Source organism: Melanostigma gelatinosum, assembly GCF_949748355.1.
Source record: "Melanostigma gelatinosum genome assembly, chromosome: 11".
Taxonomy (NCBI): domain Eukaryota; kingdom Metazoa; phylum Chordata; class Actinopteri; order Perciformes; family Zoarcidae; genus Melanostigma; species Melanostigma gelatinosum.
The window spans coordinates 20,996,287-21,015,166 of NC_136644.1; the positions used below are offsets into that span (position 1 = coordinate 20,996,287).

At 39.2% G+C, this 18,880-nt stretch overlaps 3 protein-coding genes across 5 annotated transcripts in view; 1 reads left to right on the forward strand and 2 right to left on the reverse strand.

Annotated features, from left to right (window-relative positions):
* The window catches only part of pcm1 (pericentriolar material 1), a 20,108-nt gene extending 16,970 nt beyond the window's left edge, over positions 1 to 3,138 (forward strand). For both annotated transcript variants that reach the window (XM_079278148.1, XM_079278149.1), the window contains 8 exons: positions 85 to 144; positions 235 to 385; positions 855 to 1,003; positions 1,473 to 1,536; positions 1,661 to 1,869; positions 2,049 to 2,141; positions 2,240 to 2,363; positions 2,530 to 3,138. In XM_079278148.1, the coding sequence (XP_079134274.1) occupies positions 85 to 144; positions 235 to 385; positions 855 to 1,003; positions 1,473 to 1,536; positions 1,661 to 1,869; positions 2,049 to 2,141; positions 2,240 to 2,363; positions 2,530 to 2,555 (876 nt within the window). In that variant the 3' untranslated portion in view covers positions 2,556 to 3,138. The remainder of the gene's footprint in view (positions 1 to 84; positions 145 to 234; positions 386 to 854; positions 1,004 to 1,472; positions 1,537 to 1,660; positions 1,870 to 2,048; positions 2,142 to 2,239; positions 2,364 to 2,529) is intronic.
* Positions 3,139 to 3,844: 706 nt separating this feature from the next.
* On the reverse strand, positions 3,845 to 8,423 carry asah1b (N-acylsphingosine amidohydrolase (acid ceramidase) 1b). The gene is made up of 14 exons (XM_079279154.1): positions 8,296 to 8,423; positions 8,130 to 8,176; positions 7,724 to 7,814; positions 7,553 to 7,639; positions 7,237 to 7,315; positions 7,071 to 7,145; positions 6,933 to 6,978; positions 6,694 to 6,838; positions 6,531 to 6,585; positions 6,350 to 6,431; positions 5,688 to 5,819; positions 4,967 to 5,090; positions 4,550 to 4,606; positions 3,845 to 4,466 (listed from the first exon to the last, which is right to left on the reverse strand). Exons 1-14 carry the CDS (start codon positions 8,362 to 8,364, stop codon positions 4,377 to 4,379), a joined length of 1,179 nt encoding a protein of 392 aa, XP_079135280.1. The 5' UTR covers positions 8,365 to 8,423; the 3' UTR covers positions 3,845 to 4,376.
* Positions 8,424 to 8,892: 469 nt separating this feature from the next.
* Positions 8,893 to 18,428, reverse strand: frg1 (FSHD region gene 1). Of its 2 annotated transcripts, none has more exons than XM_079278558.1 (9): positions 18,310 to 18,428; positions 17,128 to 17,195; positions 16,796 to 16,918; positions 14,340 to 14,397; positions 13,884 to 13,993; positions 12,812 to 12,916; positions 12,527 to 12,618; positions 10,167 to 10,277; positions 8,893 to 9,526 (listed from the first exon to the last, which is right to left on the reverse strand). In XM_079278558.1, exons 2-9 carry the CDS (start codon positions 17,152 to 17,154, stop codon positions 9,490 to 9,492), a joined length of 663 nt encoding a protein of 220 aa, XP_079134684.1. In that variant the 5' UTR covers positions 17,155 to 17,195; positions 18,310 to 18,428; the 3' UTR covers positions 8,893 to 9,489. The 2 variants fall into 2 exon arrangements, with proteins under 2 accessions (XP_079134684.1, XP_079134683.1); XM_079278557.1 differs by having other exon boundaries at positions 13,884 to 13,998; positions 18,310 to 18,422.
* Positions 18,429 to 18,880: the final 452 nt, after the last annotated feature.

The following is an 18,880-nucleotide window of genomic DNA, read 5'->3' on the forward strand; positions in this document are numbered from 1 at the left end:
TGTTTTTTTGGTGACATGATTTAACAATGTAGCACAGAAGTTTGTTTGATTGAGACTAATTCAACCCTTTATGTTTATAATTAGGAAAAGACAGACACTGGTGGTGATAAGTCAACTTCTCCAGCCTACACAGATGAAGACAAGGTCAGTCGTTTTAATACCGATAATGAAAGTGTCAATACCACCTGAGATCACCAGTAATCTGTTACAATAATGTCCCTCTTGTTCTTCCAGGACCAAGATGAGGCTGAGCAGGAAGGTACCACCCTGCAGGAGCTTTACCTGCAAACAGAGAGGAAGAACAGCAGGAGGAGCAGTGAAGCTTCAGAGGTGGAAGAGGAGGATGAGGATGAAGAGGGTGGACAGGGAATCCCTCTGTCAATCAGTGAGTGAAAATATTTAAAAGGGCCCCTTGGTATCATTTAGTGAAGAAACGACCCCCCAAAAGAAAGCCAAAATGCAATATAATCTGAGATTATTTATTCATTTTACCCCCCCCCCCCCTTCTCTCTTTCACATTAAATCTGACATTTTCTATGTATTGTGTATATGCCTGGACAACATTGGCACATTAGTTGTGCCAACACTAGCGTAGGCTAATTGACTCCCACTCACTTCTAAATGCCATAACAAAGTCAACTCGTGCCTTCTGGTTATGTGGTAATCCATCACTGTCGGTGAGTCAGGATGTAATAATAGTAGTGTAGGAAAACAGTTCTGCAGGAAATTAGTAAAGATTCATGCTAAAAGCTTTAATGTTTTTCTGCCTAAATGCAATTTCATGTATATATATATATATATACACACACACACACGTATACATGCGTGCATTGATGTACTTGTCTTTCTCTCAGGTCTGTCTAAAGCAGAGACGCAGGCCCTGACAAACTACGGCAGTGGAGAGGATGAGAATGATGAGGAGGAAATGGAGGACTTTGAAGCTGGACCTGTTGATGTCCAAACATCCTTGCAGGCTTCTGCTGATGGACAGGTGGAGCAGGAGGTCGGTGTTACTGGTGCCCAGTGGTGTATAGTAACGAAGTATAAATACTTCGTTACTGTACTTAAGTCGTTTTTTTGGATATATTCTATTAGAATGTAAAGAAGTTACATTCGAATAACTTCATAATTCTCAAAATTCTGACCCTTTGCTTTTTCATTAACAGCATTTACTTGTACTTTTACTTTCAATACTTAAGTACATTTAATATCAGAAAATTACTTTTGATACTTAAGTACAATAAATATCAGATACTTTAAGACTTTTACTCAAGTAGTATTCTAATAGGTGACTTTTACTTTTACTGGAGTAATTTTCCAGAAAGGTATCTTTACTTTTACTCAAGTATGGCTTTTGGGTACTTTATACACCGCTGCTTGTGCCGCACAGATATTATTTAATAAACAACCATGACTTGTATTTTTTCACATACTGTTCTCAGTCTGACCCGTCAAATTGTTTCGCGCTTCAGGGGACGACACACAGCGAAACCCAGGAGACCAAACAGAGGAGCTCGGGTTATGATGATGATGCTGGTGAGGCCCTCTGTGATATTTTCACTGGGAATTTAAACTGGCTTTTGTCTGATAGAAATCTTGTATTTTTTTTTTTTTAAATCTAATCACATTAACGTTGTCTTCTTTTTATTGTTGATTTTAGAAATCAACAAGTCTGTTGTCACTGTGGACTCCACAGTAGAGGACCCTGACATGGCGGAGTGCCAGAGTCCTGAAGAGGACAGAGACGTTGGGGCCGCTGCTGCCTCAGAAGGAAGCTGCCATGAAGTCTCTCATGATCAGGATGTCCTCAAGGAGCCAAACACCACGAGCAGCCCTGACACAGACTCTCCCGTCATGATCAATGTAGATGTAAGTTCAAGGCTGGATACATATGCGGAGCACAATTTTGATTAAACTAAACATCTTCAATCATCAGGTTTTAGCCATGTAGTCTGTGGAATGAAAGCACTATTTCTCAATAGTATCACACTACAAACGTTGCTATTCATTGTGGCTGTGTACTGATTCTATCAATGCTATTTATGCAGGAGCTGGGTTCAGGTAACACCAGTCAGAAATCTGATGAAGAAGACTTTGTGAAGGTGGAAGATTTGCCATTGCAGCTGACAGTCATGTGTGAGGTGTGTAACAGCGAACAAATGACACGCGTGTGGATAACACTTTCTATAAACTATTCATAACATTTGATCTAATGATATCCTCTGTGCTGTGACATTAGGAGGAACTCCAGATGAGAATAGTGGAGGAGCAGCAGAACAACAGCCTGTCTGTAGCGATCCTCAATGGGAACACTGAATCGCTGACTGGGCTGGTGGGAAATGCACAGGCACTGAAGGAACCAGGTATGGAGGACGGCTTTGTTTGTGTAGCTGCCAAATAGCCTGCAAAAGCTAAGACACTGTGTCTTGTTATCATGTGTACATCTATACAGGAATTATCTGCTGTACCTTAACTAATAGTCCATCCCTTTTAGAGTAATTTGTGTTTTTTTCCTTTGTTTCTTCTCAGACACTGTTGGTGCCCAGAGTGTGTAAAGATTAATACCAATGTCTCAAAATCTGTTTTTAGCAACACTATGATTGCACCCTCAATCTGCTCTGGGTGTATGATTGTTGATTCTTTATCTGCTAGTTTAAAGGAGCAAAGGCTCATTTTATTCCTGAATGTTTAATGTGATTAATGGTTAATCTGGGGAGGGCTTGTCTTTATGCTGCTGATTAATGACAGTCAAGCCGCTGTCTGAGTCTTTATAGTCCTGAAACTCTCGGTCAGATTCGCCTTAGTCTCCTTCTTGGTTCTGGGATCAGTTTAACATGAGTTGTGATTTTATTCTTATTGTTTCATTTGTCTTGGCCTTATTGTTACACAGCTCGTCTACACTGCACTCCACTCCTAGTTCTATGGAGGTTCCAGTAGGATGGAAGTTCAGTGTAGACTGACTGACTTAGTTAATGGTTTCTCGAGCTTGAACACTTTTTCCATTATATCAGAGCTCAAAGCGCCGATTTCACTTTTATCCCTTCAGACACATCTTTATATACTGTTCTGTTAATGTTTAGTGTCCATTGATTTTCATGTTATTAAAATGTTGACGACAGTAATAAGTTTTAAATAATAAAATGCTTGAACTTTAAAAACATGGTGTGTGTTGGCACGTTTTGTACTTCAGTGTTTACATGCATTAACCATTTAGGCCATGCCAACGCTGTAGTGTTATGCCTTTCTTCAGCAGCTTAATATCAGACCTACTGTTAAAATGTTATCACTGGTTTACATTACTGCACAATACTTATAGAAAATAGATCTGATTAGTCAATCAATTGAGAATTGCAGATTTGCTTTGCTCTACATCACAAAAAAGTCACAGTAAAGTATTTCACAAAGTCACAAAAGTAGTATGTCAAAGTTATTGAAAATACCAAAAAGGTTGTAAAAGTCATAGTAATTCTATTGCACGTCAGTCAGTAAAAAAGCTACAATATAGTTTGTGGAAAAAATCATAGTACGCTATGTTTAAGTCTTTAAAAAAGCCGCGCAAAGTATGTCCAAAAAAAAAGTGTAGGTCATCGCAAAGTGTCAAAATGATGGTATACCAAGTTAAAAAGGCATAGTATAGTGTGATGATAAAAGCTACAGTACATGATGTCAAATAGGTCATAGTAAATGTAGGCTATGGCTGTGTTGCCTACAGCTTCACAGAACTGGTCAAGTGAAGAAAAGGCCAATTCTATTATGTCTCAAAGAGTCACACTGTCAAAACAAAAGTGATAAATGTATATAAAAGTCAGAATCAGAAAACACGAGTAGAACCTTTTAATTTGAGAATATTTTTTATTAATCTAAAACAGGGAGTGGTCCGCTATGAGGCAGATTAGTCAGCATCAGTGTGGTAAGAGGTCATGTGGTGAGACACTTCCGTAACCATTCTTGACATTGACCTGCAACCTGGATTAAAAAAGATCAAGAAATCTAAAACAGGGCCACAGTGTGGAGGCACAACATGGCGAGTGTGGGAAGATTTTTAGAAATGTAACATAAATCGAACAATATTTTGCATTCATTTAAAACACACATTCATCTCAGTGGTTCCTTTGCCCATGTTGAGATCCACTGCTGGACTCAACACATACATGATTACAGTAAAAATAACAGGGAATTAAAAGTTCCATTCACTTTTGTGTCAGTTTCCCTCATGTAAGATAAAAGTGATAAAGTTTTCTTGATTTGGTAGCTGTGCAAACAGTTAAAGAGGAACAACATCACTTCTGTTCCATGATCAGCAAAGCTTGTCCCCATCACTGCGTCTCCGTGCAGGTAGGCGTTTACAAGCTGATCAGGGTTCAGTAGTTGGGCCGTTACCAGGGCATGCAGGGGTTTGGGCAGTCGCGGATATACGACTCCAGTTTTCCCTCAGACACTTGCATCAGTGTGGTGTATGTAGTCAACTGTGAAAAACCGCAGCAAGAAAAAACACATGATGAATATATACTTTCAATGAATAAATACAAGCGGCCATTAAAAGACTCACCTTGTTTAGCACTGGCTTGGTTGAAAGGATCGCATACATGGTCTTCAGTGAGATGTTCTAAAAGAAAAGAGATCAAAGGCGTCTTACCACTTTGAGTTTAGGTCTGAAGTACAATTTGTGACAAGTTACATTCCTGTTTATCACGTCGCTGAGCAAGAACTACATCTGAAAACATTCACATCCTCTAAAGGAGAGCGAAATCTGTCCAGGAAGTGGGCGTCCGTCAGTCAGTATTTATTGTTCTTAAAAGGCCCATTTTGCAAAATGAGTACTTTTACTTTCGGTACTTTAAATATATTGTGATGCTAATACCAGTTCACTATTTTTACTTGTATTTCTAAGTTGTGGTATTGTTGCGTTTACTTTTTAAGAGTAAAAGCTCTGAATACTTCTTCCACATCCGTCATCAGTACTCACCGGCTGTGTGGTCTGGTTCATGCACTTTATGGCAGTCGTTCTGCGATCATCCAGGAAAAAAGGCTCCTTCCAGTGATCGTAGTTCGTCTCCAGGACATACCACCGGCCCATCTTCAGGTCCATCCTGAGATACAGGAATCAAATATAGAAAAAAACATCATGTGACGTGCTGCTACACTCAGCAAACACAACTTGTGAAAGAAGAGTTTAATCAGTTGACTGGTGACCAAAGCGGTCACCAGTTCTTAGCTCAGCAAGCGATGTTTCACAAGAAAAGCTGAGTCATTGCGACACTAGCAGCAAACAATAGGCGGTTCCACACAAAGGGGCATGTCAGCTACAACTCCAGATAAAATCATTGGAATTTTGTAGGTTAGAGTGTTTTTGATTTGCTCAGGACTGCGTGATATATCAGTTATTTTTAATCCAAACATACACGTGATTAAGCATGTAAAAACTAAACCACGGAACGCAAACATACTGTATTGTTGACATTGAATTCATTATGTAATGTTTTGGCTGTTATTGGCAGAATGTGCAACACCTTCATTTAAGGCATGTGCGCAATATTTTGGGTTCTGGGTATATGGATCTGTGTGTGTGTGTTATTGAATTGTATACGTTTACAAATGGAGAACTCTGTGCTGCTACTCCTGAGGGAGACAATCAAGGCTAATCTAATCTAAACGTCTAGAAGCACAGAATAAGCTCCAGTACTTACTCCAAGACATCAATACTGAGCAGCCTGGACCTGGTGATGATGCAGCCCTGGCCTGTCTGGTTCCCTCCGAGGATGAAGTAAGCCGGAGCCAGCAGCTTGGTGCGAGCCAGCAGAGTTTTGGCTTCCTCGTAGCTGGTGAGAACGGGATCACACTCATTGTTGGTACAGAGACATGTTCGTTTGACCGAGAGACGCAGCATTCAGGTTTTATGAATCACAAATCTGAATCCAGAAAAAAAAAATATGAAGTCTGCTTTCTTTTAAAAATCACAGCTTTAAACTTCTGATGGCCGCTGCCTTTTAATCACTAAATTACGGACAATGCATTCATATATTGAACTGTAGTCTCCTGATTCTTCTACCCTTTTATATACATACTATATATCAACATTGTTTTATTTGTACAATCCAAATAAACGCGTCTTGAAACGGACGACATTATATTTTTCAGATGCTAAAAAGCTGCCCTGTGGAGCTTGGATTACAGCACATAACTGCCATCAGACATAGATATGCGTCACATAAACACTGTGCATGTGTTGAGCTAGACCACAAGATACAAATGAAACAGGGGCCGTGCTCTTAGAATCATGACTCTCCAGCAACACTAATGGCCAAAAACTCCATGATGTACGTTTAAATATCAAAACTCGAAAGAATACCTGTTTGCGTTTTCTAGAACGGAGCGAGTGAGGAAGCTCATCCACATCCCATCTCTCTTCCCCAAGATCCACTCCAGGATTCCTGCATGTGAGCAGACGCCAGACAAGTAGTCACAACCAAAAGAGGCCTCGTCTCTCATGGAAGTACAAATGGTTCGAAGCAAAACTGTTCTTCACTCACCAATGTATCCTCCATCGAGGCTGAAGCGCTCATTCATAGTCAGAGAGAATTTGTTCTAGGAGAAAGAGAGGAAAAGTCTTTCTCACATCCACAGCTGTGCAAGAAGTATCAACAGCTTTAATGGTTAACTAAGTTTAATGCTGATTGAGTCACGTTGACTTACAGGCTTGATGCCAGTCAGCATGCCAACATATCCAGCAAAGTTTGTAGACTTGAAGAGAGTCTGGTTATTTCTCTTGAAGTCGAGGTTGACCACCAGAGGCTTCAGCTTCTCACTAATGATCCACGACTTGTTTTTTATATCCCAGCTGTGAAGAAGCACAATTCATGAGATGTTATTGAGCCGAATCCGAGTCAAGACTATCAAGCTTAAATATTGTGATTTATGGGGTAATTTCTTACCCCATAAATAATCCAAAATCCAGATTTCTACCATGGAACAGGTTACCTGTAAGAGTGCAAAGCAACAAAAGTATTTCAGTATTGATGTACCGTGATTTTAAAGTAAATGAATCAATCGGATTCTGGACAACGACCCACCCTCATCGTCTTCTGCAACAACTGATGTGCACACAGTGAACACCTCATAGAAGATGTTGAACAGGACGACCTCACCTAGATTATAAAAAAGGAAGACGATTTAAATAGGACAACGGTCAATGGAACAATTTGAGAAACGTTCATAGGATTTCGTTTTATTTCTTACCAAGAGGAATCCCCGACACGGCTGCAATCCCTTTGATTTCCTCACTGAAAGGGTTTGGGAGTGTCTCCACCATCACCGGCTGCAGAACATCAGACAAACACAAAGCCTTCAATGACAATACAACTATGGCAGTTATTCTAAGGAAAACATAGTTGAGAGAGAGACAGAGAGAGAGACAGACAGACACAGAGAGAGAGACAGAGAGACAGACACAGAGACGGACAGACAGACAGAGACAGACAGACACAGAGAGAGTGACAGACACAGAGAGACAGACAGAGAGAGCGAGAGAGAGACAGACAGAAATAACACTCACCAGCGTAATGTCAACGAGCTCAATCAGCCTTCCACTGGGAACAAAAGCGTTGGCCAAGTCTCTGATGGCCTGAATCACGTTGACCAGCTTCAAAGAAAAAGATCAGGAGTCAAATAAATAAAAGAGGCGATATTTCTGTGAGGCTAGTTTAAAGTACTTCTTCGGTCTTACGTCAGTTTTTTTGTCAGTAATGAGAGCCGTCCATCTGTCGCTGGGCGGTGAGTCCAGGTCCACTGTGTACCAACCGACCGCTCCTCTGAACCTGATTATGATAACATCAGAGTCAAAACATCACTGACTAGGGGTGCATATTTATTTATGCATTTTGAATTAACTTGAGATTTAATGCCACTGGAGTTGTACTATAATGCAACGGCTGAGGCCATTCTGGCTAATTCTCTCTCTCAAGTAAATCACAGTTTCATCCAATTACTCCAGAAAACTACAGCAGCCCACAAAACAGGAAAACATCATATCTACCAAGTGAAGGTAGCAGAGTTCAGTTATGAGGAATTACAAAACACATCGGTCATCAGCGAACTCGTTAAAATGACTTTTACACACGTATGACACTCACGTGGGGCCCGTCGGTGGATACATGTCTGCACGACAGTCTTCTGTATACTGTAAATAAACAGACATGAAATGTTTATGTGTTACTTCAGAGTGAAACAGATAAACGTAGCTTTTTTTCAAAATGAACATGTTAAACAGCATAATGTTTACGCAGACATGTCGCTTACCGGTGGGATGAACTGTGTCGTTGTAGCGGAAAATAAAGCCGCTACAATTATTAAAACACAGAGAGACATTTTGGACGATTTCACTCAAACTGTTGCTCGTCCAAGAGGCTGCTGCTGTTTACCGCGTGACAGGGAAACTTGACTGATATGTGAAGGGAAACCGGAAGTTCTGTAGCGGCATCAAATGCTTTTGTATAAATAAATATAAATAAGTGATTTCACACATTTGTGATTATTCACATACGTTTTCAAAGAAATGAAATATTAAAAAAAATTCCGTTCCTTTTATTTGCCATAAAAGCAAGAACCTCCGACAACATAGTGAGGAAGTGATACAAAAACACCCCTCGAAAGAGATCCCCAGTGGTAGTGTCCATGCGGAAGTGAAAATGTATAACATGACCAACTGCGATGGTAAGAATCACAATATAATCTATAAAGAAAGAAAGAAGACATGACAATTGTTGTAAACTAACCACATAAATCATTGTGTGAAATCAGTGTGGTCAGCCATATATACTGTGACTGCTCCACTATATTTCAGAGAAAAGCATTGTACTTTTTACTCCACATTTATTTGACAGAAATAGTCACTCGTTACTTTTTTCAGATGAAGATTTTTCATAAAACATAATAATCAAATTAAATACAATACCGTGTAACATATCAGTCATTCCCGAATTGTTGGGCTTGTGAGCCTTTATAAAAAATGAGGCCCCAAAAGATACTTCAGACCTGTTTCATAGAGATAAACGGAAACATGTTTCACCTGGAATCATATTAATACCACTTATTTACTTTATACAGAGGGTCATGTTGTTCAAAATGGAATAGACTTCACTTGACAGCATTCATACTTAAAAAGCCATCAGAAAATGAACAGTAGCAAGACTGGCACAGTTCTAATAAATCCAGACATTTAAATGATGTCTAAAGCTGACTTTCAGTAAGTGCTTCAGCTTAAAAAAATGAATTAATTTATTGCCGTGCATCACAATCACATCAGAGTTGCTATTGCATAAGTCGGTGGGAGTAATGGACACAATATAGTTTTATTTTCACTTTTTAATGATACAGCAGTTTTAGGATTTATATCAAAAATATTAAAAACAAAACAAAAATCAGATCAAATGGCCAAATCTTTAAAATCAAGACATTTACAAAGACATGGCAGTAACCTACACAGTTGAGTCTTCACTTGCAGTACCGGTCGGCTTTCATTTTGCTTCTCCTGGAATAAAAAGACAAAACATATTTCACTCAGTGCAACAACATGTCAGCGCAATCAATCTATATTCTGTTATTCATTCAATGTCTATTTATAGAAAGATGTTTTACTGTTCTGATGAATAACTGATAATTGGGTTTTTATACCTTGCATGCAGCTTTGTTTAGTGCTTGTTGACACAGAGTGTGAGATATGTTAACGTGCATGAATTCTCACATCTCCTACTTGTTATTACTGTTAGGTTGATGATGCAAATAGATTTCTCAATCTGTTATAATGACAGCAGGGAGGCCACATGTTCAACTAACACATCTAATGCTGCAAATAAAAACACACAAAAAAATGGAGGCTGGTCTGGGTCTACACAAATATATCAATGTAGAAAGGTGTTTAAAGGTAAACATTCACAATAGCATTATTTGCATTTATTAATTCAGAAATTAAACCTAAATGTCAGCCTCTGATTGGCCTTGTATATCACTGTGTACTGGAGTACTTTGATGGATTTTAATGCTGTGAATTTGCAGCTTGATTTTATACCTTCATGTAAACATTTCCTCGAAGGAACAATTAAGGAAGAGTGATAAGACTAAATCAGTGAATTAGGTGTTTGAATAAATATCTAACGAGCATATTTCCGCACCTGTCAAGCAACTCTTCATGAAACTTCCCGTCTGTTCTGGCTCTCTTCAGCATGGACGAGTCTCCCTCATTGACCCGGAGCCGCCGATCTTGAAAACTCTGAAACTTCTTCCTGTAATTCACACAGCAGCATTGATCAGACTATTACCAAAGGAAGTGCAAAGGCAAATGACACACCACCCCGATCCACACATGCATAAAAACACATTTCCACAATTGATCCTCTTTGGAGAACTGGCACTGAGGCTCTAAGAAGCTAAATCTCTGAGAAGAATTCCAAACATTGAGGCCAAGTATTAACTAAAGCAGAATATCTAAATGGTGACAGTGGCAGTTAAATAGCAATGAGCTGAATGCCTAAGCTAACAAGCTGCCACAAACCAACATGTACTGTATTATTATTGAAATATTCAGCTCAGGCTGGAAGTGGAATTTGTTAATGACACTGTAAATCAAAATTTAGGCTGAAATGTTTAGAGTTCTGCAGGAATGAGACCTAAAACCGAGAAATTATTACTTATTTTGCACCAGTGTGACACTAACTTCCGTTGGCTTGGCCCACAAAAACACGTCGTCCCTGCAGCACATGTATCTAAATAAGCTCTGCCATAAACATTTAGCAAGGTACCACTGCATCGTGTGATAGGCTGTGAGCACTTTATCCTCCTCCTTTAAAATGTGCATAGGACATCCTAAAATATTTAAATATAAAATAAAAAGTTATTCTAAAGTAGGCAATCTTAACAATATGTTCCAGTATGCATCTAGCCAGAAACTTCTTTGATATTCAGTCTCTCTTTGCTCTGCTTGTGTTTTATGATCCCCAAGCTGCACTCCATCCTAAAAGGCATTTTAGACGCTAAACACGACATCAAGATACAGGCTCAAGGGCAGCCATTATCAACATGTCAACATGATGAGTCCATTTCCCCAGCATTCATCTAAAACAAATAATAGAGCCGGAACACCAGCCAAAGCATGCCAAGCAAGAAAACTGTTTCAGACATTCTCTTCCCGCTCTAACAGCAGACCATCAATTGCATCTTTAAAAGGCGGAGGACTGATGAGGGAGTAGCTCAAAGGCCTCATCTCACATCCAGTGATTTTGTTGTCAAAATGTTGTGGGTGCAGACCGACACGGTGTGGAGATAATGGGGAAGGAAATCACCCTAAATTCTCCTCGGTCGAAATAAAGTGCTTTAGCGCTCATTTCAGAGGAGGCTGAAAGGTAAACTACTTAAACTACAAAACTTCAAGCTGTTGTGAAATAAAAGTGTAGCTATTGATACAATGTGACAACATCTTAAAGACAAATACCACTTAAAGAAAGTCACTTTCTGGAGCCACTTTCAAGGAAATCAAGACACAGTTTATGCTAAACTGACAATAAATTCATTCTATATATTCTTTTCAAGCTATTAACTAAAAATAATTTTGTATATGCATGGATACACAGTGATCCAAAATAACACATGAAGCCATATTAGGCAAAGGCAATTTAGTAAATCAATTATTATCAACTGACCAAAACTAATTATGGGGATAATGTGACAATTCAATACTGACTTTATTTATTTCAGTTTTTTTTATTTATTATTGTTTGCATGTGTGATTGTTTGTATTATTTGTATGTGTATGTATTCAACACTGTCTGTGATAGCATTACTGTGTATACAAGTTGACTGGTGAGCATCTAGGACACACGTTTCTCATCGTATGAAAATACTCTGGTGGCATTTTAATGCAGATGACAATCAAATCAAACACGATGTTTGTTGAACTGTTGTTGGCACTCTGTCAGAGAGGAGGTGATTACACTCTGGTCATTTGTGAGGCTGTGATGTTTGATGTGGTGCATTATACTGTGGGCCAACGATTGCCAACCTTTATTTTGCTTGTGACCACCTGAAAAACTGAGCAATATCTGACTACAGTTGAACTGAACTGGATTACATTGAAGAGGTAAATTTGCAACGTAATTCCCAAAAAGCAAAGTTTAGAGGAAAGTTTGAAGAAATAATCATTTGTGAAGCAGAAATATATTTTTTGTTTATAGTTTTCTATACAGGTAATCAACCCACAACCCTCAGATCTGTGTTTTCCCTTGGCAGACGTGTATTTATCACGCATGTAAACAAACTTTAAAACAGCGGCTGCCTCCCCCCCACTGCCCTAATTTGAAAGCACTTGGGTGAAAGAACTCCTGATTGGCTCTTAAATGTCACATTAAATGCAGCACAAAAGGGGAAACTGAACCTGGCGGAAACTGGTCAGACAGTAAATTAAAAGTTATATGCAGAGACGCCCTCATTTGCTATTGATTGGGCTGCTTGTGCACACATCAAAAGGGAAGTTACTTACACATAATTGACCTCGCAAGACTTCACGTTGCCCCTGTCTTCCTCTATGATGTCATCTTTACGCTTGACCTCTTGTTCCGCACTCGATCTGATCTGCAGAAAGAAAAAAAAACAAAGAGAGCGGGAGAAGCGTTGCATTAAATACCAGTGCCGTGTACCCCCTGAAGTGAGGTCACAAACATTTTCCCCCTTCCATCGCAACAGCCGGGACCCCACAGAGACGGCACGCTGAAAGCGAAAAGGATTAACATGCAACCTTGTGGAAGGAACCCGATTCACACATCACCTTCACCATCTCGCCATCCCCCGCCGTCTTGATCTTGGCCTCGATGTCCCCACTCTCACTGTAGGAGATGAAACAACTATTTGCTGCCATTAGAGCCATTTTGCCCTGAAGCAGAACAGGAAGAAGACAAGAGAGGAGAAGGCGGTTGATTAGATAGATTTGCAGCAGGACTGGTTGTCGTGAGAGACATGAACGGTCACCTGATATTTGATGTAAAAGAGTCTCAAGGTTGTGCCGGGCAGCTTGTTTATAGGTTCACCAAAGCATCGAGGCGAGCAGTGCGCTACAGCGATAAGGTAGACGCGTTCTGCATAATGAATTGGTTGTTTTCACAGTGACTACAGCTGAGTGCTCTCTCGCTCTCTCTCTCTCGTGGGCTTCACTCTAATAAGCCACGAGGCGAGACGTGAAAGGCAGAGGACAGCGGTACAGTACGCCACTGCTGCAAAGACTGTATTCATTTCAGTCACTAACAGCTGTTCATATGTGCATCAATAGAAAAAATTTCAACAACACAATATCTATTCTAGCATTCATGCAGTCTTGCACGATTTGTACCTACGGCTGAAACGAGTGACTATTTTCATCATCGATCAATCTGCTAATTATTTTCTCGCTTGACGATTGTGAAAAATGCCCGTCCCTATATTGAAATAACCCAAGTTAACATATTAAAAATGTTTGTTTTGTTTTATTCAACCAACTGGCCAAACCCCCAATTATTCTGTTTATTATCATATATGACCAACAAATGCATTAAATAGTCACAAAAGAGACTGGAACCAGAGAAATGTTTGCATTTTTTGCTTGAAAAATGACAATAGTAGTAAATTGTTGCAGATTTTCTGTGAATCAACTCATCTATTTATCAATGAATTGTTTCAGCCCTACTTGTATTAAAGAGAAGACCGCCTCACATGATGCCCCGATGACTTTGTTGTTGTTTAGCTGAAGTTTCCAAGTTGTTCGTTCTATCTATCTCTATATTTATCCATCTCTATATCTATCTTTTGGACCATTAGACACATGCCAAAGAACCAAAGACTATAGACACTGTAGAAGATCCACTCACGCTCTCGAAGACAGTTTCCCATTGTTCCCTGGAGCCAATGGCATCAGAGCGGCCTACGACCAAACCCTCAGAGTTGATACCCAGGTACTTGCCATATCCAGACTTCAAGGCTATCCTGCAACAACGTGATGGAATTCTACGGTGACAGTACACTGATACGAGCCTTTTCAATGCCGCAACACAACAGAACAGGCTAATCTGATGTTCATTTTTTTTTTAGAACAATGAGTTATTTCCCTGGCTTTACAGAGTATTTAGGTTTAGTAATATTAGTTCAGAGTTAATCTAAGACTCACAGCTAAAGAAATGGCTCCAGAATAGGCCACACCTCCACAAGGACAGGTTCAAATGACTCTTCTCTAAAAAGAATCCTTGCAGAAGCGGAGTCCTAAATCTGTTGGCGAAGGATTATCTGTGGATGCTAATTCCATCAGCAGTTTGTCTTTGTTTACTCACCGTGTGTCTGAGAGCTTGACGGCAGTAAACTGTTCTGTGGGGTCAGGTCCTTCATCCTCTGAAACACACAAAAAACATTTACCCTTTCAAGATTTTACGGTTCTTAGTATTTCTTTTTAAATGGCTCTATATACAGATTTTTTGATTTTTTTTAATTTGTGAATAATAGGGCTTCTCTACCTGTGTGTGTGTGTGCGTGTGTGTGTGTATGTATGTATGCATGTGTATATATATATATTAAAGCAGGTCGACAGCCGAGGTAACATATTCTGTAATGCAAGACTTGTAACTACATTTTGGGCTCTGATCTGTTAGTTTAGACAGAAAATGCTTCTGCCACACAAAAACAATAATTTAGTGTTTAATTAATTACGGTGTAAAAATGATGTTCCATTATTAAAAATGTGCATAATTCTTTTCTCGTGGTAAGTTTATACTTGAGAGCTGCTTCATGTTTAAGTAATGCGTTCCTTGTAATTAATAATGCAAACCCTCCGGCTACACAGCGCTGTGCTCATCTGGATCCGTTGCAGCAGCACAGAGACATTTGAAATAAGACACGAAAGGAACTGTTGCGTTGCATTTCAATTCTCTATTCTGTGCCGAGGTCTCCCGAGTTCTCCTGTGATTTCATTAAGTGACCTGCTTGCGATTAGGTCGCTTCCTGACCTTTGCAATAAATCAAAGTTTCCCACAATTTCTAGTGCATCAAACAGGCATCGGGTCAAGGCAGCGCAGAGCCTGCGAGACATTAACGAGGAATGCATTAATAAAGTAAAGGGAAAATGTGACACACGCTGCTTCTTCAAAAGGCTGATTATCTTTGGATTATGTCAGATGGTGACCCTCGGAGTTGGCTAAGAGAACATAAGCATGTTTCCTCTGACCTGAGGGTGAATGTGAACACTTTTTTGGCAGTCTTCTAAAACGCTGCATCAGCCAGACAGCGGCGGCTCTGCAGAAAATCCAGCGAAGAGGGGAAAATCTCTAACGTCTCTTTTAATACTGCTAGCTCGCATCCACTTTCATCTCCTGGAAATGAGCTTATGTGCTGCAGAGGATGAGGAGGAACCACTAAGGGATTTGGGATGTTTCAATCTAGCAGCCATTTTTTCACGGGTTCTCACAAAACGTGGGCTGACATTTTTGTTAGTCGTGTCTCTTTCAGAGCAACACTCGAAAACTCAGAGTGAAAACTCAGAGTTAGCTCTGTCCTTACCCTTAACTCAACCCCCGTTCAGCCTTATTGAGTCTGGTGTCTGGATTTACTCCTTAAATACTTAGGCTACTGCTTTGTGGACTGAAGGCAACCCCCACCCCCCACCCCCCACAACACCTGGAGCCTCCAGTAAATGTAACCTCAAAATTAAGTTTTAAGTTCGTCAAGTTTGTACAACTGTGGTCTAAGCAAGCAGATGTAGAATTTGCATCTTCATCTAAACTGCAGACAAAATGAAATGCATGACGGCTTACATTCCACATGGTGCTATTCTTGCATTGTAATCCTGCTTTGCTATTTCTCCCAGGTAGAGTCCCACTTACGTCTTCTGTGCTACATATATAGATTCATCATCCTGGGTAAGGCTGGCTGATACGGATCTATTCATACGTTTGACGTAGGTAATGGAGGTTGCATTGGGTTAACTTGTGATGCATTCAAGCTCTATTCTGTAAAAATAAGTACCAGGTAAATGATGTTTGCGTAATCATAATGTAATTGTGAAAAAGAATGTAAAATGTAGTTGTTGGCAAGAAACCTGAATAAAGTTGTTTCAGGAGATGTTTTCAAGACAACATAAAGGTGATATGATGGTAAAATAGCTTAAATTGATTCTACTAACAGTCTAAAACTCAAAGATATTTAGTTGAATATTTTAAATGATAAAGAAAGCATCAAATCCTCACTTTTGAGAAGCTGGGAGCAGCAAATGTTTGGTACTTTTACTGAGAAATGATCAAAACAATTAATGGACTATCAAAAGAGTTGCCCTTTAATTTGGTCTTGATCAACTTATCAACGGTAACATGACATGATCATATCATCGTTGTACAATTCAACTTGAAACACAATAATATTGAACAATTGAGCAGCCATACACCTGGGCATTTTACAGCATTATTCCATCTTCCACATCATAATATTATGAAATAAACACTTAAAAATGTGTCCGACTCAGGCTCAGAAAATGACCCGGGTTAAGAGCAAAAAAGCACTAAAATCTCAACGGGTCAGTGGGACAATTGTTCCCTATGGACGGCTATCTGTGAGTCTCTAGCAAATATTTAGATTGACCAGAAGCTTTATAAATTGTTGCCATCTTACAGCCAGCAACCACCCAAAAATACCTCACCAAAACTTTAAATCTTGAATAGAAATATTAGTATAAACTAGATCGAAATGAGTAAAATCCACAGGAGCAGTGTGAAAGGCTTGACTCTCCACTGCGTCTTCTCACCTTTGTGTGGTGCACCGAGTGTGAACAGGCCACTATCCAGAGCATGGATGTAAGCGTTGTTCTGCATCTCGATGGCAATTGTTCCAGATATGTCCCCAAAGTTGCTGATGGCCCACCAACCACCTGGAGAGCAGAAAGACCCAAATGTCACAAGATGCAACAATACATGGCAACACAGCAACCGTAAGGTGCAGCATCCAATCAGTACAATTGTTGCACTTCAGTAAAAAAAGAAAAAAAATCATATCAGGAAAAACAAATGGAAAGACAAACAGGTTATCAAAAGTCTTTGGTTTGTTTCTACATTTCAAAAACACAGTACATAAACATACCAATAATATCAGCTTTTTCTTCACCATCTCCTGCTTTTTTCTTCTTATCTTTATGCTTCCTCTTTTTCCTGTGAACAAATATAATAAAACACGTCTTCATTAGTGTTCAGCTCGCTAAATGTTGAATTACACAAGTAGGCCTTGCAAGCATTTCCATAACATTAAACTTGTTGGGCTGGCATATTTATTTGTCAAAAGTGAACACATTTTGAAAATGCACAAAGACTCGTAAAGTCAATAACAAATCAGTGAGTCATCGTTGCTTTAAAAAATAAATAAAATAATAAAATAAAAAATAATTCTGGTTCTAGGACATGAGCTGAATTAAAAGAGTAACTTAACACCACTACTCTGTCTTATTTCAAGAGTTGCAAAAGAAAAAAGTAATAAAAATACCACCCAAAAATAAAGGAAATGACACCTAACTTTATGGATGTATTTGTTAATTATAACCTGTGAATATGAAACCCAGAAATTCCTCAAAATAAAAAAGAGTTCAAGGAGAGTTTTGGTGTTTTTCTGTTTGAGTCCTCTCACCCTGAATATCCAGTTTTTATTCACAGGTTGCTCAAGAAAGAGTCAAAGTAGTCCCATATTGTTAAGTTTTTAAAACTTTACAATGATTAAGCCTTCTGTAATCTAGAGACTGAGTTTTCTTTGTTTGTATTCCTCTGAACAGTTTCTGTGATTTATAATCGAATACGTCTGCTACGCTATATATATATATATATATATATATATATATATATATATATATATATATATATATATATATATATATATTACATATTACATTTTAGGCTAGTATAGTATGGCTTAACCTGAGGATATCTAACGATTCTGCTGACGTTTCAACTAGTTTTGGACAAATTAAAGCTAGCTTGCTCATGGTTGATCCACTGTTGATGTTTAGCTAACGTTAACTAACATTAGTTAAACAAGGCTATAATGTGTTTGCTAAGAACAGCCTTTGGCGCCATGCTGATAGTTAAACGTGTAAGAGCGGATTTTAAAAGAAATAAACAGTAACGTTAGCTTTACAGGAGTTTCACAAAGCTAACGCTAACGTTTTAGCTTCAGCTAGCTTTAGCATAGGCTACAAAACCTCCGTAAGTTAGTCGTAGCTTGAACTGAAGATTGTAACGTTAGTGATAAGTGGTACTAAGTAAAAGAAACACTTACCCTTTGTTAAGACCTTTCAAAACCAGTTTGGTTGATTTTACGTGAGAATAGTCAGCCATAGCTCGACCTAGGTAGTGGTTAGCACAGCTGCTAGACGATACTTTCAGGCACAAGTACGGCGGCCGCGGAGGCACATTCAAAGTCTGATCCAAATGTCCACTCAGCCATCAGTCTATGCATCCAACCAACGTTCCCAACACTAATATACAGTATATCTATGTATATTACGCGCACGCACACACACACACACACACACACACACACACACACACACACACACACACACACACACACACACACACACACACACACACACACACACACACACACAAATATATAAACATATATAGATATACACATATAATGTAGGCTACTTATGATCAGGATTGAGGTCAGGGTCTGAAGAAGTGGTATTTGTCTTTTCTTGCGCACACACACTCGCACAGCACCAGAAAATGTTGTCTGAGTCAAACCTCTGAGTCCCTTACCACAAATTTAAAAATTGTCACACCAATCAACTGGCAAGGAAGGGTGACCTCAGGGATGGTGTTCTTATATGACTGTGTATGCT